The 23,320-nt window shown below is 39.6% G+C and overlaps 1 protein-coding gene across 4 annotated transcripts in view; it reads right to left on the reverse strand.

Annotated features, from left to right (window-relative positions):
* ARNT2 (aryl hydrocarbon receptor nuclear translocator 2) overlaps positions 1 to 23,320 on the reverse strand; it is a 99,449-nt gene that overhangs the window by 62,048 nt on the left and 14,081 nt on the right. For 2 of the 4 annotated variants that reach the window (XM_027688295.1, XM_027688294.1), the window contains exons 2-5: positions 12,158 to 12,269; positions 6,434 to 6,481; positions 3,311 to 3,355; positions 506 to 719 (exon numbers count right to left, since the gene is read on the reverse strand). In XM_027688295.1, coding sequence (XP_027544096.1) covers positions 506 to 719; positions 3,311 to 3,355; positions 6,434 to 6,481; positions 12,158 to 12,269 — 419 coding nt within the window. Of the gene's footprint in view, positions 1 to 505; positions 720 to 3,310; positions 3,356 to 6,433; positions 6,482 to 12,157; positions 12,270 to 18,315; positions 18,457 to 23,320 lie in introns of those variants that run through there. The other 2 variants (XM_027688296.1, XM_027688297.1) reach the window with 2 other exon arrangements.

Consider the following 23,320-nt stretch of genomic DNA (forward strand, 5'->3'; position numbering starts at 1 on the left):
CCACAAAAATGCACATTACACCCATAGGACTTCAAAAACAATAGAGGTGGCAGGAATTTCAAATGCACTCAGTTAAACACAGTTTTCCTTCAAGCACTGGGCGCATCTTCCTTCTTCCATCAAAAATACAACCAAGGAAGTACCTCAGCCAGTACAGATGGGATTCATCTCTGCCCAGTTCAGCTGCTGGGAATTTCACTATTAAGACTAAACAATGTTTTTAACCTTCCTCTAACCCCCAGAGGAACAGACAGGTCTTTCCAGACTCATTTTTTAATTATTTTAGAGAATCTTTGTTAGGATGGGAAGAACTCAGACCTGGCGGTGAAAATTCCTTTCTGAGAGGCAGCAAGTGCCTTGTTTTTCAGACAGACCTCAATGGTAAGAACGCCAGTTTGCTTCTTCAAAGAGGAAGATCTGTCACAGAGTTAAGATCAAGTCCAAACGGTCACAAAAAACTGACTGTATTCACACCAGAGAAAACAGACATTTGTAGAAATTCTACCTGTTCTGTAAGAAATGAAGGCTTGTAAGCTCCATCAGTAGATTTGTTTCCAGTGCCCCTCATTGATTTCATGTGTGAAACAGCCATCCGAAGAATTGTCAGCTTGTCGGGCTTACGAGCCAAGGCGCTGCAGGTGGGCACCATATCAGACAGCTCGGTGATGTACTGGGTCATCTTATTTCTCCTGCGCCTCTCGATTTCACTATGATTCTCCCTGAACATTTAAAGAAACACCAAACCAACAGAAAGGAGACATGAGCAGTGTAAGAATTCAAATTGGAGGTAACTAATCATGATTCTTGGTACTTCTTTTGCTGTTTGCACCCCAGGAGAGCAAAGTCCTTTACAAAGCAAACCACTATTATCCCCCCAGTTTACAGACAGAAAATCCAGGCCACAGACAGACAAATATGATTTGTTCATAGCTGTGAAAAGAACCCATATTTCTAATTATTGGCTTGTGACCTTAATCTCTTAACCAGCTTAATCTCCTTTGGCTTAAAGACAAAAATGAAGTAGAAAGATATGAGGAACTGACATCAGCCAAACTCCCAAATTTGCTGAGATGCATCTCTCAGCTTCCAGTCCTTGCTCAAGATGTTGGATCTGCTTATAAAAGGTGTCTTTTAGAGGAAACCTCTCACTAACAGCTGGATCGGGTCAGCAGTGTCAGTGCTGACTTATAAAAAAAAAAACCATTCAATGATACACAGATCTCTAGTCCTGAAATGCTCTTTGGAACATCCCACATCCCTGCAGGGAGTAACTACATGACTGCAGGATCAGACTGCAGCACTGGGACTATATACGGCATAACAGTACACATGAAAAAAAATCCCAATAAATAAATAAAATGAGTATGAAAGACAGCAAGTAAACATCTGGCTTGTCAGACATAGACTGGAATTTATGTTCAAAAACAATCCAGCACAGCAGGGAAATAACAATGACAGTACTTGATGCTGCCCAGATTGGGCTGAGCTCCAGTGTTCTCATCCTTTAGAGGGAACATATGACTGAGGTGGTGAGTCAAATTTGAGAATTCTCAAAATGGACAGCCACCAAAATCTTTCAGAAACAAAGACCTGGGAGTTCAGTTTTCCCCTTCTGGAAATCACCATAGTTTGATCACTCTTAAGGAATCACACCAATATATCTGAAATGGTCCAAGTGGACCTAGAATGCTTCAGTGCCTTGCACTTATTCTTCTTATACTGTACCTGTCAGGTGGCAGCTAAATACAAGTACACAACAGGTAGATGATGCTTCAGTTGTCAAAGCAGCATCTTCCACTCATTTCAATGAGCTGAGCATGGCATATTCTTGTGGGATCGCTGGCTGATCCAACAAGACGTGAGAGGTGATCACTTGGAGAGTCCAACCAGCACTGACTGATGTGATAACACAACATTAAAAAAACCTGGAACGTTCTTTAGAGCTGACTGCTATGAAGACTGATCATGAAAGCAGAAGACAGGCTTGGCACACTTTTTGGCTTCTTTGAAGAATGAAGCCTTTTCTTAAAATGCAGGAAATAATCTGAGTTGTTGCATGCTGCTTTCTGAAACAGAGGAATGCATGGGCTTGGCCTGCTTTACAATGTGTATCCTGCCCCTGCATACAGGTGTTACATGCATGAGGCACTGTCTCCAGAAATACCCCTTGTTGGGGCTACATGCAGAGTTATCACTCCTACTGATGCCCGTGCTTACTGTCTGATACTCGGGAGACCCAGCTGTGGGTGCCTGCAATGACAGCCCCTGGCTGCTCAGTCAATCACAGCCAAGCCTTGCCTGAGGTCACTATCTATTACACTGTGATTGTGAACCTTTCATTTCACCTGGCTGATAAACAGCCTTTGTGTGGGCCTGCACAGATGTTGAAGTTGGATCATATACACACACATGAGCAGAGTAGCTTGTGTGACAGTGCACATGTACATACAGCACACCTGTGTACATGTCAGCTTATACATGCAGGTAAATGTGGACAAGGGGAAGAAAAAAAGCATTTTTACATGATGAAAGCTTGCTCTAAGTTCAGCATTTTCGCAGAAGCGGTGATCAAGAAAGAGAGACAAAGAACAGACATATTCAACATACATTTTACATTTGTAAATACATATGACATTGTCTGCCACTAAAGTATTTTAATACTCCTGAACTATGAAAACAACCATTACACAGAGTAAACAAAGAGACTGCAAAACTTCCCGAGAAGAAAAGAATATCCCAACAGTCCATTTCATTTATGATCATAAAAGCTAAAAAGTAATAGCATGTTAATCTACTGGCCGTGAAAATGTTCAAGCAAACAAAAACCTCAACACTTTCCTGAAACTTGTTAAAATTTAAATCCTTAAAAGAAAAAGAGGAGCTGTGGTCCTCTTCCGAAAGTGTGTGTCCTAGGAACCCTGGCATTCATAAACATGTATACAGAATGATGTCCTAATTCTGTCATTTCTACCTTTGTTTTTATATGGAAATTCTGGAGAGACGTTAAATTCTGGGATACTGAGGAGGTGATTCAAAACCACTTAGGGTTTGTATTTCTGATTTCAAGCACTTTTAGATCTGCCATCCATTCTGACTTTTGATCAGTCAGAATGGCATCATATAAAGTAAAAATGGGGGCAAACCGTATTTGACTTCCCTTTTTCCTACCTGTGTCAGCAGTCCTTTGATCATCGTCCCACCTAAAACAAAATAACCAGCTCTCTAAGCTAAGGGACACATACTGACATTTTTTGGACACGAACATCCCCCTCTTTTCTCTCAGCAGAAGAGCTCTACGGGACACGCCTACCTTGCAAACTTTTCCTTATCACCAGAGATTTGATCACCATCATACCTAGAAACAAGAAATAGTACGTCAGTCAACAAGGGTCACACGTTGCATTATAGTCAACACACAGCAGAAAGCAAAGAGGTTCACAACTGCAAACTATTACAAATAACAGCAAGAAAAACAAGGGAATGAGAATGATACAGCAAAGAAAACACAGAGCCTGATGATACTTCCAAGCCATGCCGATTAAAAAGCTTCACTTGTATATTTAAAAAAGTAGAAGACATGTTTCAGTGGATTTATGCAAACACTTTGACATACACTGATTGCTTGGGAAACTTGACAACCAGCACCATTACAGAAAACACCAGTGAGCTTTTATCGACAGCAGCCCATGAAATATTCATTGCTGTGTTGGAAGTGAACGAGCTGTCTCTGTTCCTGCTTGCAACCACAGCTCACTCCATTCAGCAGAGGGCACTGATGGTCTACAGATAACACGGGAGGGCAGAGACTCGGCTGAAGTGCGATGTGTTATGTAAGGACGCCTTCAGGAAAAAGTTTTGGAGGTACAGACACTGTACTGGCTGTTGTGGAGACCAGCAAAAGTTAGGCAGGCAGGTGAAACTGCTGGGTAAATAGAAGTGAAATTTAAACTGGCTTAAATCCCTAGAAGTAAACAGGTACTTCGTTCCTACACAAATCAACAGAAGTTGGATGCCCAGCCAGGTATGTGCAGTGTATTGGCAGCACTTTTATGGAGGAAATCCAAACCAATGGGACTTTTGCCCTGTGAGACCAAAGCTTCACTGTTTCTGAACCATTGTCCCAAAGACAGGCAGCAATGTGACATTTCAGCAAAAAATTACATACTGCTCCTCTTTCCCTTTCCTAAAAAACATTCCAATCATTTGAAATTAGATTTTGTTAGCACAGTTACAAAAAGACACATCTGTTTGAAAAAGCTCTTACATTTGAAGAAACCAAATTGCTTGTTCCAAAACAGAAAATTTAGGTTTTGGAAAATACAAAAATAAGGTAATGTCTTTTCTAAAAGTAAGGGTATTACTGCTCAAGAATATTTAAGTGAGATTTTGTATTAGAATTACACCTTTCCAAAATGATGTAATTTATTACAACAGACAGCATATGAAGGTCCCATGTATTAGCTAAAAAAAGAAATACAGACTAAATAAGCATGTTTTTCTCGTCTAAAAAACTAATAACGAACTTTTTCTTTTTTTCTTCTCAAATTAAAACAAAGTTCCTCATGAAGTTTCATATTTTCCTTCCTCATTAAGACTCAAACACTAAAGACAAAGCTTAAGCAAGACTTGAGCTGTCTTTATGTTGTGTTTAACACCAGCACCCTCAAAACATTCAAGTGAAAATGCCACTTTATTCCCCTTGACTGTGGCCAGAGAACAGACTGAGACTAAAAATTTCCAACAAAAAGACAGATTCCATGAGGAATGGCTACATGCCACTATGTGGGAAGCACATGCACACAGCTCCATGTGAGGATGAGATGCCATGCAGAGATACCTGAGCTGACCTGGCAGTCCCTGAGAAGCAAAGTGTGTTAACTCAGGTGGAGTACTGTACTACACCACTACTCCTGTGCTCCTACAAGCCTGAGGCTTTTCTGCTCATCCTTCTCTGCCTAACTGGGCTGAAGATGTTATTGCCTCCAACTACTGCTTTTTTACTTCCAGTCTCCCAGCTGACCTTTCTGCACACATGCTCCTTCAGGCACTTCAGTCAAAGCCAGCTGGGTTAGCTTAAACATTTAAACAGTAGTTCTTTGCTGACCAAATAGTTTTGACTGAGATAAGCTAGGAATCAGTCATGTGAGCACCCTGGAGAAGGGAAAAGTCATAAAGAGAGAGAGAGCACAGCTAGAAGAGGATGTCTGAACATAGCTGTGGGTTGTCTCTGCATTGTTTTTCTGTACTCTCTAAAAAGAGACAATCTGAGGTCTGTAGAGCAGTTCAGATTTAAATACCAGATTTTGATCTGACATCTAAAATCAACTGAGTCTAAGCACATCACAGCATACCTCTCCAATAAAACTAGTGGAACTATTGGCTCAACCCACCAGCAAACTTTGAAAACCTGAAGCCAGGATGGAGAAAGACCAACACGTGTACCAGTGTGCCTAGAAACCCCGAAGCTTATGCAGGCACAAATCAGGTCCCATTCATCAAAAATCTTGTTCCCTCAACATGTGTCTTCTGGCAAATATTAGGACTAAGCCCTCACATCACCAGTTTTAACAGCAAGGACTGGAGTAGCCTTTCTGTAAATGACATCAGCTCAACATGGGTGCTGCTGGTCTTGTCCAGTAAATTCTGATACAGTATCTTCAGCACACTTATCTTTCAGACTGACTAGGAAGATCTGTTAAACTCTACAGTGACAGTTGTGTTTCAACATGGCTGCTGCTAGAGAGCTGCAATTACAATTTGGATAATCAGCAGTCACCCACAAGCCTCAAAGTGTCTACACCCCTCGCTGCAGCTGCTTGGTTTCTGATGAAAAAACGCAAACAGTGTGACCAGAAATGAAAAGGAAAAGTGAGAAAATGACAATGATGCTTTACTGTTTATTTCTAGCTTCGAATATTCCACGTTAATTAACATTTATTTTGTCAATTTTTACTATTCAGTTACGCCTAATGGTACATTATGTAAAGCTCACTAATCTTAAAAAAACTCAATCCACCTCTAGGATCTGTCAAATTGTCTTAACAAGCAGTTAACATCTGAAATAAATTAGAAATAGAATTCCACTTTCAGTGGCAGAAAGACAACTTCAGCAATGTCAAACAGCCAAAGTATATCTACAGCAGTTGAAATAATAAGCTAAAAATCACAAATTTTTTCATTTGACATAGCTGCAGAGTGAAATTATGACACACACACTGTCAGCTTTATAAGCCAATAACTACATTAGGTAGATTTCTACCAAGATGCCTAATTTGCAGAGGAAGCTGATAAAAACAGTAACTAGAATTTGGGTCAAGTTGTTGGCAAGTTCTTCAGCCATATTCATATTGACTTTAAAACATCAGTAGTGAGACAGTTGTCTTTCTTCACTGAGAGAAGTCAGGGATTTGGCTGACTCTTCGTAAATGCTCACCTTGAAAATTTGCTGGGCCCCTCCCCATCTTCATCATCGAAGTCCATTCTGTGAAAGCAAGATTTCCAAATCAGTAATCAAGATGTAGGCAATGGGGCCATGAACATTCAAGCCAGTGGTTCTCAAACTTGTTTGCTTTCTGTTTTGACTAGAGGTGTTAACAACTGCAGATTCCAGTCTTGCTCATATTCTCCAGACCTAGAAGTAGCTCATGTGCTGACTTATGTCCCAGACCTCCTCCTTAAGTCAGCAGAAGAGACGAGCTCTTCCTTGGGCCAAATCCCAGTCCTCCAGTTTGGCTTCTCCAAGGAGCCACAAAAAGCAGGAACCTCTTTCTTCACTTCTCACGCAGAATGACTGGGAAGATTAACTTCCTAAATTAGACATCTAAATTAGTTTCCTATGTTAGGCAGTGTGATTGTTTCCTTCCCACTGATATTAAGCCACTACAAAGCTAAGCAATAGTATAATTTCCAAAGCATTTTATACATTTTAATACTTTAAAAGGAGATGGTCAAATACATATATCCCACTTACAATGTGGTGACTCTGCCACTAATTTAGAGTAAGAACCAAGCTGATATAAAATTACCACATACAATTATTGTATTAGTGTATTTATTTTAGTAAGAAAATACATTAGTATGATATACAGATCTTGATTAGTCACTTTAATTTGTGTAGATAGAAAATCATAGATCTGTTTTGCAAACAACTTTGTCAGATTTCTTTGACACTGTAGGCTTTCTAACATTTCATTGTAATAAAACTTCATACAATTACAGATTACATATGTAACACTCCTCATATTAACAACACATATAAGTCCTATTAAAGGCAAAATCCCTGCAAAGTGACAATGACATTTATCTCGGTATTAAAAGAATTTCTACCAATTACAAGTTGAGATTTCTATGTTTAGGGTGCGGTAACAATGATGTAAAAACACTCTCTAGAACTACATCAGCATAGAGAAGTACAAGTGCCAGTTAGGCAGTACTGCCTCATTTCCTAACTCTGATAACCAAGACAGACTGGCCCATAAAAGATGTGTCTGAGTCACAGCAACCTCCATACAACTGGGACAAGGGCAGCAAATCATCACAGGAATTGGACACAATATTAGGAAAGTCACAATAATATTTTCCAGATGGTTACAGTGATTATTCATTTCTGGAGGAAGCAGAGGGAAAACCATTTTCCCCAAAGAGTCTTAAGAAAAGCTGTGTATTTAACTTGCTTAACTTTGATGCAATCATCATTTTCATTATAAATTACATCTCTGCTCACCTAATTGCCACCAAATCCAGTCCCAAAGTCCGTGACCTTTCAGCTGCCTTGTGCAGAACGCCACCAACCTCCAGTGGCCAGTGCCCTCGCCCATGTCATGGGGCTGCAGCTAAGCCAGGACCCAGCTGCTGCTGTCACCCCAAACGTGCCCTTCAGTGCTGACACCAGCAGCCTGAATTCCCCTTTGACCACAGACAATACTCCCAGCAATTTAACATTTACATATTATTGTCTAGCCAAAAGTCTCCTCTTACCTACCTGCTTCTTCCCCACATATAATAATGTGCCTGCAGGTGACACTCCAGAACAAACTTCTAAGTTATTCTAATTGCAGTGTTTCTACCCACACTGAAAATGTGAAAGTCAGTGTTACAGGAGAACTGCTGGTCCAGAAGTGGAGGGCACATCTGACCAGCACTGGGCTGGCTCCACCCAAAACCTCTCACAAAAGCATCACATCCAGCACGTCCTTCACTGAAACACAACTGAGAGAAACCTCCAGTTTCAAACCAGGGGGAAAGGGCTGCAGAAAAAATATACACCTATGGGGGAAAGCCTTTCTTCAGGGATTTTATAAGACACTGCTTTAATATGGGACAGATGAATTTTTTAACTCTTTTGCTTCCTCTCCAGTACACTGAGATCTCATGCCTTGGTAGATATGATTCTATGATTTTCTAAGCTTCCAGCCAAATACTCCAGCTGAGTGGATTTCCCCCCAAAATCAGAAATTAGCTCTACTGCATTTAGTCTTGATTATGATTTCTGGAATACAATGCAGAGAACTACAGAGAAGCTGATGACAGTTAAAGGCTTGATCCTGCTGCCCACACTGTGTCCCCACCTCTGAAGGAGTAAGGGGGACTAACACACCTATTTATCAAGATGGTTGGATATCAGCTTCTCACCTTAGATGGGTTAATATCATAGGTAACAACTCCCACATTGACAATGGGCTCATCATGGCATAACCTGAGTGCTTAGGGTGTACTATCAGTCTGTACCCTAAATCTTTAAATAATGCCTTTGCCCTGTTAAACTACTCAAAACCCTTGACTTTATTCCAAATGCAATATTATAAAAAAACTCCAGATATTGAACATAAAGTTCATTAAAATTATCAATACTTGTAAAAATGCAACAGCAAAATGTATCTTTGTCTCGTCTTTGTTAATAAACACATTTCCTAATTTCACATTTCACTGTGCAAAATGAAAAAACCCTTTTGAAACATTAAAAAAAAAAATCTCAGGTATAAAGTCATTGATTCCAATGTCCTGCTTGATCCACCGTGTCTGGTTTACAGTGAGGCAGAGGGGAAGACAGTGAATCAGTTGTAACCTTTAGCAGAACACAGCAGAACACGTAAAAATAATATTCCATCAACCTCCTCATACCCTGACAGATAAGATCTTCTGTTTAGATAGGATATACTGCACATTAGCAAAACAGTAGAAGCAGCCTCCCAGAAGACAAATGACATCATTTCAGAAGATTCAGAAAGACTATCTTTTATCTTCATTTAAAATTCCCATTAAAAAGAGGCTTTAAAAAGAGCTGCACTATGCTCTTTTGTTTTGAAGAGACGGCATAAATCTTGTTTTCCTCTTTCATACTGTTCACATCAATCGTGAAAAGGCCTGATGTATGAGGTACTTATTAAAATGTATTTTCCTTAAAAGGTGTGGGTACCATAAATACAGTGATAAAAACATTTTTAAAAATGTAATTATTCTCAATTATTTTCATACAAAAAAACCCTAAAACTCTACAACAAGGTAGACCTGCACAGGTTAAAAAATTGAGATAGAAGAGAATTTCAAGACTGCAACAAAATTACTATGTAAAATTCCCAGGAAACATCAAAAGATGCTTGCCATGATTATACAGTGTAGGAAGGGGACAGGCAGGAATGGCCAGGAGCAGATGCAGCTCAGAGGCAGATGGGGATCTGTACTACAGCCTTTTGTTCAGTAAACTATTGTGGGGTTACAATGGTGGGCTGAGGTCTCTTCCTCCCCAGATCTTAATAGTTCTGGGTCAAAGAAAAGACCAGAACAAAACCAATGCAACTGAAACCAAATAATCAAAAAAACCCCTAACCCTCCCTGCCCAAGTACAGACAAGCCAGGAAGGTGAAAGAGCCCCTTATTCTTTAATACAGCAAAGCCTAAATTAAAAACACATTAAATAAAGAACTGAGGATGCATTAATCTAAGGTAGTCATTGACCACTGCAATGCATTATCTTATGCTGTCACTCTTTTCCATAAAGCAGTTGGTGTAATTTATAGAAAGGAAAAATATTTTTCCAAGCTGTCAATGAAGCCAAATGTCTACACGGCAGAGAAACCTTCTGGGTAGCCAATGAGTTTAAACTGATCTACATTCAAGTCCATACAGCAATTATTCTGCCAGCTTGCCTCAGCAATTATGAGAAAAGAAACAATTTTCAGAGATAACCAAAACTGGGAAAGCTGGCTGTGTACACCAGCTCCGTTCCTTTATGTCTGACACAAAGCATTCATTTCTAAAATGCCCAAGGATTTAGGTGTACAAAGATGTATCGCCAGGACAGTAATGAAAGGACCAAGTGTTAGTTGCAACTTTGTTCAAAGACAGGCTTGGAGGAATCAGACACAGCAGGCATTCTTTCCCTCAAGGTCTGAATACACACACACTGAGCATAAAGAAAAAAAAAATGCACCCTCAGCTCAGGCTTGGAGAAGGGCTATTAGTTCAGAGCTGTGGTGCACAGATGAAATACCACCATCTGGGTATAAAAGCAAATCTATACTGACTCACTGAATTTGCATGTTAAATACATTTAAAATAATTTGATTTTATGTTCCTCTCACCCTCCCCTCACTCCACCTTCTCACAAATAGATGACAATACTTAAAACACAACGGTTAAAGCATTTTAATTAATATCAAGTCAGTACTTAATATAATCAGAATATTTCACAGTCAGCAGCACCAATCCTTGGCAACAGTAAATTGCAAACTGGTACTCACAGTTGACATGGTTTATGATCAAAAAAGAGATCAAATATCCTGCAACTCAAAAGTACAAAAGCTTATCTATGTTAGGTAGCAATGAAAATATGTTAATGCTTTGTTTTCTCTTTTGAGTGCAAGTTTAAAAAGGTTTTTCCGTTCAGCAGCTTGAAAATAAAAATGTGATGCCTGTCAAAGACAGATTCAGGAGTCTCTCAGACCAGTTTCATACAGCTAGCTCAGCAAAAGAAGGACACTCAGTGCCAGCACATCTCTAAATTGTTCTGTTCAAAGGAATCTGCCTCGGAACAACAGCCAGAGTGTTCATGTCACACCAACCTGGCTCCCCTTTGGAGGCACAGTCCACCTTCTCCCTTGTTAATTCACTCCAAGATTGAGACTCCAGCACTGTTACTTGAGCAGACGCCTAAAACTGGCAACGTACCTTGGCAAACAATCCCTAGAGCAGCCTCACAAGGAATAATGTCTTTTCCTTAGGTGCCCTTCATTGAAGGTTTTACTCACACTATCAACCCTGTTAAGCCCTACCATTGTCTTATTCAGGACCAAATATAAGACTAATCAATCTCTTCTGAAGGCAGTCTCAGATCAGGGATCTCTGAGAAAGCATCACCTAAAGACCATTATTATATGTGATCAACCACTGATAAAAATGGGGGTTTACTGTAATACTAGAGAGGAGTTTTCCACTCTTCTGAAGCTCTTGCTACACTTTTCTTCTAACACATGGGATTACTGTGAGTTGCCACAGAGCAATCTGATGTGGAAAAACCATCCCTGTATCACATCAATGTCTGAAGTTCCCCAGGTTCTCCTTCTTCTTTAGCAGAGCCCCCACGCTTGTGTAAGGGCTGAATTTGCTTCAGGCCCTTCTCCCAGCAGCAGACTGTGCTGCACTTCCAGAGAGACCCAGATTATCATAATCCACGATTTGTGAAGGGGGACTGTTCATGGTATTTCTGTACCTGGAACTATAAAGAAAACATCTTTAAACAGGCCTCCATTTAAGAGACTCCAAGTGCAACCTTCAGGTGAAGTTGGATAAGTCTGCATGTGCAATCTTGCTGCTTTTATTCACATGATAAATCATTTTGGGATTAAGCAGATGTAGGCAATATGCATTCATTACATCTACAAGAGTCACAGGATCTAAGCTCCATTTCTGGATGCTTTGCCAAACCTGAAAGTCTTTTGAAACAAGCAAAACAAGAAGCCACACAGCAGCATGTTTGATCTTGCAGGAGGAGCAGATATATCGAAGAGAAAAACAAAACATCAGTGACTAATGTCATAATGTAATTAGATACATAAAACATTACATACTAAATGTACACATACATACAGGTACATTTTGAGTTTTACAATACCAGTAATTTCCAGTTCCAGACCTCAAAAAAAAAAAAGAAATGGCTTACCCAGAGCGACGCTTTCCCCCTCTGGAAGGCATGGATCCTGCCATCCTCACTTGTCCACTTGCCATTGGAGCCACTGGCAAGGCCACCGAGCCAGGAATATCTGATGCCATTTCTGTAAAGCAGAGGTAGGGAAAGAGGTGGGGGAAATCCTTTAATCCATTACCTTCAAGGAGAAACCTGTTGTGACAACATTAGATAAAGGTCCTTTCCAAAATAAACAGAGGAAGTTTTCCTTTTTATTTCTAAAGGAAAAATAAAGCTCTCCTACCCAAAACCCAGCAGATTTACAGCTCCCTTACAAGAAGCCCAGTTGTGTCAATAGCCATTACCAGTGCCTGGGAGACAATCACAGGTAGGTACCTCTATATTTCAAGTGACCTACTGGTTCTCATTTTATGTCTCCAAGGGGCTGTCAGATAAAGGCCAACAACCTTTTTGCAACAGTTAAAGTGCCCTGTACAGAAATGCAGAGCTGAATTCCCAAGACAAATAAAGCTGTAGATTGTGGTACCAGGGTCTCAAGAAAAATAAAAAAACCCACCTTCTCAGTTTGCCAGAGAGGTCAAGAGTTTAGAGTAGAGATGAATTATCAGATGACACTGTTTTTTATTATTTATGTTCTGGAGGCATTAGAGGACCAGACTGAACTTAGCAGAGCTTGAAGGTTTCCTGCACTTCTGTGTGGTGTCCTGCAGAGCAAAACCGAGCCCAAAATCCAGGCTGATATTCATCCCTCTGACAGTGCTCAAGGTATAGCCACAGGTTAATGGGCTCCTCAAAACTCTAAACTTTGATCTGAGAAACAGCAAGAGCTCACCTTATGCAACGGTTTTCATACCACTAATGGCAAGTATTTATAAAACCTATTAATAACAGATCATTACACTTCAAAAAAGAAAAGTGGAATATAACACATTTATGACCTTTCCTTCTATCCCATGGATTATGCATGTTTTTCCTCTGTGTAACTCTTATAAACTATATGAGCAATTATAACTTTTAAATGCAGATATACTTTATTCACTCTGGAGGTAAAATCTACAGTCAAAACATTTAATTATCTTGAAAGAAAATGCATCTTCCTTCCAACTTTTCTTTTTAAAAAATCTTGGCAAGTTATCTGGAGCTACAGCTAAATATAATTACTAATGGAAAGCAAATCTGTTAAAAAATCCTGCTATTTTTTTTCCCAACAGATAAGTACAAAATAACTTCAATTATGGAAACAGGAATCCATGTTCTTTCATTATGTCTGGAGAGCACTTCCATCTCTGCCATACTTTATATACATCCATTATGCAATATTATGCATTTCAAATAATAACATTTTATCTGTTCACTGATTTCATGAATTTCTTCTAGTACATTTACTTTTATTAACTCCTCTTCAACTAAAAAGCAACAGACCAATATTTTTTAACAAAGTCTACAAGGCCAAACAATGAGATCTCTGCCTACAACCCCACACCACAGAAAGTCCCACTGTGGCTAAAGCTGCAGCTATGTGGAAACACAACATTAATGGACATTAGCATATTTCCATACAAATAAAAGCATGAGCATCCAAACAACAGTAAATCACTATTTCCAGAATAAGTACCCTTAGCAGTCTAATGCCCATAATTCATTCAGAACATTCAAACTCACATTTCATGGACAGAATGAAGGTCATTTTGAAATGCTCTGCTTGCTCATTTATTAAAGCAGATGGTAAAAACCATAATAAATCTACCTACAAAGTGTCCCTGTCACTCAGAAACACATTTCAGTATAGATAATCAAGGAGATCAGATTTTTTTAAAGCAGTAGTTGTAAAACAATTTCACATCATCTCTGAGCAGTATTTTTAGAGAGTAAAAACAATATTGTTTTTGTTACTGTGATGAGAAATTCTTGTAACCTCATCTTCCTCAATCTAAAACAAAGATGATGAAAAAACAGGCCAAGGGTTGGATTAATCTACTCTTAAAAGTCCGAAAGCCAAAGTTAATTATTTAAGGCAACTTTACAGATCACTAAAAAGGAAACAAAGCCCCCTTGCACTCCCATACACATCCCATGCTTGGAGGTACATCCAAAACAGGTTGAGCAAACCTCTTTCTATAGGGCACTTGTTCTCACCACTGACAACTTGGGGAGACTCAGACAGACACGTTTTGATCATTGTGCAGTTTGAGTAGTTGGGGATAGGCAGAATGAGTCGCTTTTCTGCTCTTACATTCAGCCTTTCATGTATGAAGATAAAAGAGGCAAGGGTAGCTAGCAGGTTTCAAGTAGGAAGGACAAACGGAAACTGCGTATAAGGAAAAAGAAAAAACAAAAGGTTAAAGGAATGGTCAAACGACCAAACCAGAGGCTCAGTTATGTCACTGTCCAAAAACACCTGCAAGAAAACTCTGCAACAAACAGATCATCTGTGTAAAAGGGTATAAGCCAAAGAGTTACTATATAAGTATCTTGAGTCTATAGAATGGCACATCGAAAACAGTACAATACCAAAAGTAACTTCTTTACACCAAAGAGCCTTCACGTACATCTTCACAGTCCCAAGAGAATGAAACCAAGCTCATAGTGCTGACTGCTCTAAAAAGAGGTCTTCAAAAACTTCCATTTCCCAAATATAAGCATGAGAAAAAAAATTAAACAGGGGATCCACTCTCACTAATCCACACGAAAGCTCAGATAAGAGGAAGGAAAGGTTCAGGCCCTTCAAATCACAAGACTTTCCATTATACAACAGTCTGAAGGTATGACAAACCTGCACATACATCAGTTTGTAAGACACTTTTAGAGTTTCCATGTCAAAGAGACACCAGCCCTTCTGTCATCTATTGCAGCTTTCCTGAGACCATCGAGGATGGACATACACTGCTAAGAAATGCAGTCACTTTCCAAAATTTCTTCCCTTATACAACAGAATCAGAGCTCTGCAGATGGAGAAACCAAGAGGGCTGGGTCTCTTTCAAGCCAGGCAGCAAACACAGCAAAGAAAGCAACTCCAAGAGCAACAGCAGCACAGAGCAGGGAACAACCTGAACCTGACCTGCCCCAGCGAGGGCAGCCAGAGCAGCAGTGAAGCACCTCACACACAGGCTTGGCGTACAGTGACACCAGAGCACCACAGGAGGACTTCAGGAACACAGATGACAACATGACCAAGTGCTCAGCTGCAGCCAACAGGGTGTTGGAAGCCCTACTGAAGTTGGGTGGTTGCGCAGAAATGTAAGCAATCGATTCTGGCTGTAAAAACTTGGCTCACAAAAGGACCAGTTCTCTGCTGAAGGCTGCAAGAACTGGGGAGACAAAGGAATGGATATGAACTGCTTCCAAAATTACTTTCATGTCTACTCGTTCACAAGCATATAAATAAGACAAGATGGTATTTTTACATTTATAAAGTACAGTTGGTGAGAAAAGTAGAAACTTTGACATATTATCTCAGAAATGAGGGTCAACCTGGGAAGGCAGGGCCAGATGCAAAATCTGATGGAACCATCAGCTGCTTCTCTGACCAAGCACCTGAGAAGTTACCTGTCTGTGGATGCTCAGGAAAGAAAACAAGAGAGATTAAAAAGACACCCATAAATGGGAGTCTCAGACAGAAATACTGTAGTAGAGAGGCATTCCAGGGAGCCTATTACCATAAACAAAACAAAGAAAAGGTGTAGTGTGTGCATTGGACACAGAGCTAAAAAAAACCCAACATAAAAAATCATAAGAGTAACCTGCAATTGTGTGAAGTTACATCAACATAAACTGAGGGCAGTCCCAGTTACTCTGTTGGAGCATAAACTAGTATAAAAGTACAGCACTGCAGAAGGGTGTCAAGTTGGTTATTGATATATATATATATATATATATAAAAGGACATGCTTGGTCAACAATCCAGGCTCATATAAGCAAACCCACATCCAGACACATGTTAACACTGATGTTCACAGAAATGTTTCAGCTGCAACAAAAGTTATGAAACAAGCTGTTCTCTTTTTGAGATTGAACGTTCCAAGAGTGGACCTTCTTTCTTCCAATAGAAATAAAGCAAGTGTTGCTTACTTTACTCAAAATTAAAACATGAGCATAAGGATATAATTCTCAGAAAGTAAAACAAGGTCAAGCTGAACATTCATGAAAATCATCTGCAAGCATCAAGGCAGTGTTCTGAATAAATTTACTTAAAAGATGTTCCTTAGCATCAAATAAAAGTTACTTTTTTGCTGAAAAAAATGTATACAATATTTAATTCTGAAGGTTACAGAGTTACCTAGAGATCTGCCAAAGAAATGCTATTAAAACAAAACCCAACACAACATTCACAATCTTCAGTGATCTTCACTCACAATTCTTCCAGTTAGATGACATCTTACACCTCTTGTCTTACCACTGTCATGTCTGGAAGCAGGTCTGATCCTGCCCCTAATACTTATGTTCATCTTGGGGATCCCTGAGGGGCCTCATTAATCCAGGGACAATGTCAGTGCTCAATGTAAAAGCAGCAGAATTAGTCCCTCCATTTCTGTCCAGAATTAATTTCACTGCTGAACACTCCAAGTTTGGATATTACACTTTTCTCCAGTGCCACATGTAAGTCACCTCCAAAATAATCAGGGATTTTTTTGAAATGAAAAACAATCTGCAGATGCACATTAAAAATACAGGGATAAAACATAGGGGTTTATTCCCAATAAAATCCATGTTCATCTCAAACTCTGTTATACAAATCTGCAAAAGAAACAGCTACTGTGCTCTTCACAAAGCAAAACACAAAGAGCAAGCTAAATGCTGCACAAGGATACTGTGAAAGTGCACGAGAACCACAATCACAGCAAGAATTACTGGACAGTCCAATACGCCAGGATGAACCTGGAGTTCTCAGGCAGAGAACTATTAAACCATGGCTCTTAAGGCCAAACTTTAAATCTTGAACCCCACTCCAGATCCACCACCTGAAATGCAGCCTTAACTTGTCTCTGACACAAATGTTGTGACGTGCTGAGACATCCCCCAGAGAAGTTCAGCTCCTTGGCCAGGTGTCTTCACAGTCTGCACCACAGAGCTCCAGGGCCGATGGTCCCTGCTCTGCTTCTCTCCAGAAATCACGGCCATGCATCTTGCTGTGCAGCTTTGAAATACAACCAGACGCTGTGCATGACAAGACTTTCTAAGTCCATCTTACAAAAGGTCCTATTAACTACACTATTTTCAGCAACTTGAGCACCCAAGCTATACTCTCCTTGCCTACAAACACCGGACACGGACAGGGCCGGGTTTAAATCCAAAGTCTACTGGAGAAATGGTTCTGCCAACTCCAAGAGACTTTGAATCCCTGACATTGACTTTAACGACCAGTTCCAGGTTTGCTATTACTGAGCATGCTCTCCACAGGGCTCTTTTATCCTTCAGCATCTACTGTAATAAATGGGATTAAAGTCAGATACCAGCATCTGACTGAACGAAGGAGATTCTGCTTTTATCAATACAAATGCGACAGATTTCCAGCCACTAATCCATAGAATGACTGAGATGTCAATCACCTCCAAGTAAATGTGGATCTAAGCCTAAACACAGAATTATGAACATGCCCTCTCCCATCAACAGCATCGTACACAGAGATTTTAAAATATTCTTTTAAATATTCTGAGAAAGCAGATTTCAAAAACTTCTTTGGAAACTGTATTTTTCATTACCCTGAAGTCATACGGGAGTTGGATGCATCTCAGCTAAAAGGTTTTGATTGCAGTCAATTGCAAAGGGGATTTTCTGCCTAGCACAGAGACATTTAAGAATAAAATTTATCGTATCTCTTACTTTAGAATATGCCAATTAAAATACGAAGCCATCATGTAGTGAAAAATATTTCACAGAAACACTAATGCTAGAAATCTAGCTGTATATTTAGTCATTGCTTTTATGTGTTAACTATAGAGATTATAAAACAGAGCTCACTCTCAAAGAATATAAAAAATAAAACATTTTCATTGTTCCTGATAACTCCGTTAAATACTGTTTTACTTGCATTCCATTGCCAGACACTTAAAATAGACTCCACATCAAAAAGATCTACTGTACAGACAGGATATGCAGAAAAGCAAAAACATTCCTTTCCATGCTCTCAACAGAATCACGATTACAAATAAATCACAAAATATAAGAAATCCCACCTTTAAGGAAGATTCTTACAAAGATGCTATTTCTCTCCCGTGAACAAAACCTTCTAGGAGAGAAATTTTATCCGCATATAAGAAGAGTCAGAAACCTCTGGGAAGAAATGTAGCAGCATTGGTATTCTGCTCAGAAAATGTCATCACAGATCTGTTTACCTTAACTGTGGACCATGATTCAGCCGGTGACAACCGTCTTGCATACTGATCAATTTATTTGCAGCAAAATTACTAACATTTTCTACTTTAACCATTTAGGTTCTGGAAACAGCTACTAAGATAGGAAGGGCTTTTATGAATAATATATAAACCCTAATTAATTAAAAACTTCCCCCTCCACCACGATGTCCTGCATTTTGGGGTCCGTGTGGGGGCTCACCCCTGATCTTGAAGAAAAACTAGGGCATATGGTTAGTTACTAGAACGTTACTAGAGAAACGTTCCCTTTTTTAAAATTAAAATCAGAGCTTTATCATCCGTCTGCATCACAGGTGAATGTTAAGCATACGTGCAGGGGGAGAGATGATGCAATGAAGCTGTTCAGTTGAGGGGCTGTTCAGCAGAGACAGGGACCAGCAATTCAAGAGAGTGATCTAACTGGTGTTCCAGATGCCAAATCCAGTCATCTTTGCTCACTGCCTTTTCTGCTGTGACTCTGGAGGAGATGTCAGAGTTAGTGACAAATCTAAGAGATATTTACCATATGCCCGATCAGTAGACCGGGAGAGCAGGATTAGAAGCCAAAGAGGCAAAATACTCTATGGTGCCTCCATACCCAACTGCTGTATTCACACAACCCATTCGTGGAGCCCTGGGATCTCAGTACAATCCAGACATTTTTGCGTGCCCTGTAGTTCAACACCACCACAAGGATGTGCAAAAGGAGGTGGGATGCAGACACAGAATTAGAAATAGACCTTGACTAAGAGGGATTTGGTCTGCTTTAGAGGGATTCTTGCTTCAAGTGTTCATCTTGAGGGACAATGCAAGACAGATCTCTGCAGGATGAGCAGCTGACACTGAAAATCAGAGTCCTCTGAAGAATTCAAAACTAGACATGCAGAAACCATGGTACCCAAAAACCCAGTTGTAAAAATGTTAATCTTATGATTCTTTAAACAAAAAAATTATTTCATACAGTACAATGTGATTTTGAATGCTACTTCGAAAATATTCTTATTTCCTATTTTCATGTTAATCACCCTGTTTATTCCAGTCATGTCTGGTAATTCCATCCATCCATATCTAATATCTATCCTGTGGTCAAGGCACAACAATTTCCACAGATATCAGGGCATAAGAAAAGGGTGGGGACCACATCCATGCTCACTGCCTGCATGACCAACAACAACCCATATGCAACTGAATAAACTCAGGATGGCCTTTAGCATGATCCAGAAGAAGACCTGGAGTCCCACTTCTGCCCCTACTGCAGGGAATGTTATAGACTAAAAATTAAACTTGAGGCACAGACAGAAAATGCACTTTGCTACCTAAAGTTAGGTTGGGAAGAAGGGAAAGGGTAGCTGCTTTGTCATTCCTCCTATCTTCCTGACATATGGCATGGCACCTATGACCCTGAATTTTTCCCTGGCTAATTTTCCACTTCTTATTCATAATTCCTTGTTATCTCTTCTTGACCTATTCAGCCTCTGACTGAGGTGAACTATTCCTTGTACTCCCTCTAATAAGCCAATACATCCAACTGCTGACAAGTCCTGCCAAATTGTGACCATCGCCCTCAAAAGAGGTTGCTGGAATTCAAAACAAGGAGGAAAGGTTAAAGAAGAGGCTTAAATGGCTCCTGTCCTGAAAGCATGTCTCTAGTCTTGGAAAACAATAAGCCCTCTCAGAATTAAAACAAGGCTTGTACCTTCACTGCAGAAGGAACTCGAAGATGCACCTGAACTTAAGCACCTGGCCTGCCTCTAAAATTTGACAATCTTTCTCACTGCAGAAGTGACAAACAGAACAGTGCCCAGGTCTGGACCGCGATTACAATGGGCCGATGCATTAGAAGAAAAGCACTTCTACAACCAAGGTCTGGAAATGCATGAGAGAAGAGTGAGCTAGAAACAACTCCAAGGACCTGGGGTAGACTCACATTGAAAACACAACCTGAGCCTCCAGCACTTGGCAAGTGTCTCAGGTATAAATAGTCACAAGTGGGAAACTGAACATGCAAATTGCGCAGGGAAGTAGGGCAGCAACTTTAAAAGGCCGGTTTGCAGAGAGGATGAAAATCTGGATTTGAAAGGCTGTTTCAGGATTGATGGAAACATTATTAAAAGAAGGGAGGCAGGTCCTTACATGAAGGGTCACAATAAAACTGTAGTCAACAGCAGCCAGACCATTTGAGGTGTCTGAATGTGAACCTGACAGTCTTCGGCCATTATACACATGATCATGCACTGATAAAACATAATTCTACACTTAATTGTCTTCTCCATTAATTTGCCCTGGTTTCATTGACATTATTTTGGTTGATATTACTGACACATGGCAAAAGTAGTAAGTAAATTACCAAAAAACAAAGCTCCCTAAACTATGCATCATTTCCATTTGAAATGAATGGTGATTCTCTCTCCTTCTCTGACATTTTGTATTTGCCAAAAATAACTGCATAATTATAAGTTGTGTGCAAGAAACAGAAGGTAACATTCAATGTTATTTTCCATACTTTTTACTTAGCATCAGACCAAGCAAACAGCATATATGGCTGTTCTGTTATGCAGAAGTGCCCAAAGCTGACCCATTAATGAACTCACACAAACTGTGAAAGCACACGCCCAGCCTGAGCAAACAAACACCAGGAAAAAATAATAAACTGCAGTGACTTTCTTTCAAGTTTCTCAGAGACAGATCACACTCAGTCCATTAATTCTTAATTTAACAAGTCTGTTTCATTTAGATTGTTTTAGTTGGCATTCAATTAGAAATTCATGTACAGGACAATTTTTTCCCTTTTTGAAACAAACACTTGCTGTATTTCATCCAGTAAAACTTCAGGAGGTAAAGTGGAAGCTGCAAGACCAGCTGAAGCTACACTAAAGCCAGGCATAATAATACTGAATTAGGCAAAACACTTGCACCATGGCCCTGCCCCACAAGATTATCACTAGTTGTTAAAAGGTCCTGGTAAAATGCGTGCTGCTCAGTAAACACACAAAGAGTGTACTGGATAACTCTCAAGTTGTTCAAGTGCAAGTTAAAAAAAAATAACCCACACCACTGTACCATCAGCTTTATTTTGATTTCAGTTATGGGCATGTTCTGTCACATCTGCCTCTGCATTCCTAAGATTTACTGAGATTGGACTTCTGTCTATACAGAGAGATAAACCCTCTCATCCAACCACTCCTCATTTCCTGCCTTGCACAATGTCACATCCCTTGTTGGCCACCCTCATGACTACACAGATAAAACAGAAGAGTAAACCTAGATTCCTTCTCCCACTGCATTGCTTGTCCCCTCTTTGGAGTCACCCCAACCCAGTCCACTCCTCAAGGGCAACATAAAACTGTTTCAGCTACTGTGAGACTGTCCCACAACTTCTCCCTTGTCACCTTTTATATCTTCCACACCCTTACTATTTTTGCCAAGCCTTCCTGACCAGCCATGACTATCTTTGGATGCCCCAAACTCCTTGCAATGGGAACTTGAGGATGCTAGAAAATTATATGGGTTTTAGTAGAGCCTGTCCAAAATTGTGGAAAGGGAATTCACTGAGCTCTACAAATCAAATGTCATGCCTGTCTCAAGAAGCCTCTGAGTCACACATGGCTGGAGGGTGGGATGGTACCCAAGGGAAACACCACACATGCTGCTTCTGATTTTACACTCCTTCAAGCACCTGCTTTTGGCCAGCGCTGGAAAAGACAAGCTGGGCTTGAAAATTTTTACTTTTAGCACAGGACAGCACATTTTTACATCATGAGCAGTGGATATGAATATTTCTTAAGTGTGTTTCTTCTACAAATATAAGAAATTAGCCAATTACCCCTATAATTTATTTTATTAGCAATCAAATCAAGCATTTTTCCATAGTATGCCCTTGCTCTAGATCACTTATTATTTGTTTTATACCATCACTATCTGTCCTTCTCCAAACTCATCTTTTTTCCTCTCCATTATATAATTCAAAATATAAGTCAAAAATGTTTGCAAGCGAATTTCCTTTTATAAAGTTTAATGCAACTGTTTTATGATAAATAAATAAAAATAATAGTAACTGCTTGATAGTTTATCTGCACTACAACATCATTAAAGCTTTCATTTTTATTCATTCATATTCAAACTATTTACTTTAAAATAACATTTCTAAGATTTTCTATCAAGAAGTCTGGCTTTTTACTATCTATCTAGCAACTATTTTCCAGCAATAGAAGCTGGTTTGGATTTCAAACAGTATCAGTGCTTGATCACAAATCTATTTTGTTCATGTACAAGTTCCACTACTAATTTATGGAAATTGTTTTGAAACTGCTATTAAAATACTTACACAAGAGAAAAACCACCAAGATCAATATTGTAGTTCTCTAGTTTACATCATAACAAGACGACAGTGCTTTAAAGTCCTAATAACTACATAAAACTTAATAGCTATAAATATGCACAGAAATAAAGCTAATTGGTAATAAATCTGTCTACAACACTGACCAAAGCAGATCTTAACCAAATGCAGATCAGGGGCAGCCTAACCTTCCAAAGAATCCAATGTCTTCTCTCAACAATTTTACTTTTTCTCTCTACCCAGAAATGCACAAAATTCGCGTGAAAGTCATTGCCAACATCACTTGTCCATATTTTCTGTTAACTACAGTAGAAGTGAGGGGATTTCATGAGCATTCAAGGCAGTATTTATAACTTTTGGTTCACACTGGAAGAACTTTGACAAGATATTTCTGAAACAATGAGCAGAGATGTTTTTGTGAATGAATTCATTCCATGACTTGGCTCAATCGATTTTCATTGAGAAAACATTGTCTTAGTTCACAGCTCCAAG

Source organism: Neopelma chrysocephalum, unplaced genomic scaffold, assembly GCF_003984885.1.
Source record: "Neopelma chrysocephalum unplaced genomic scaffold, ASM398488v2 Primary Assembly neopelma1_75, whole genome shotgun sequence".
Classification (NCBI taxonomy): Eukaryota; Metazoa; Chordata; class Aves; order Passeriformes; family Pipridae; genus Neopelma; species Neopelma chrysocephalum.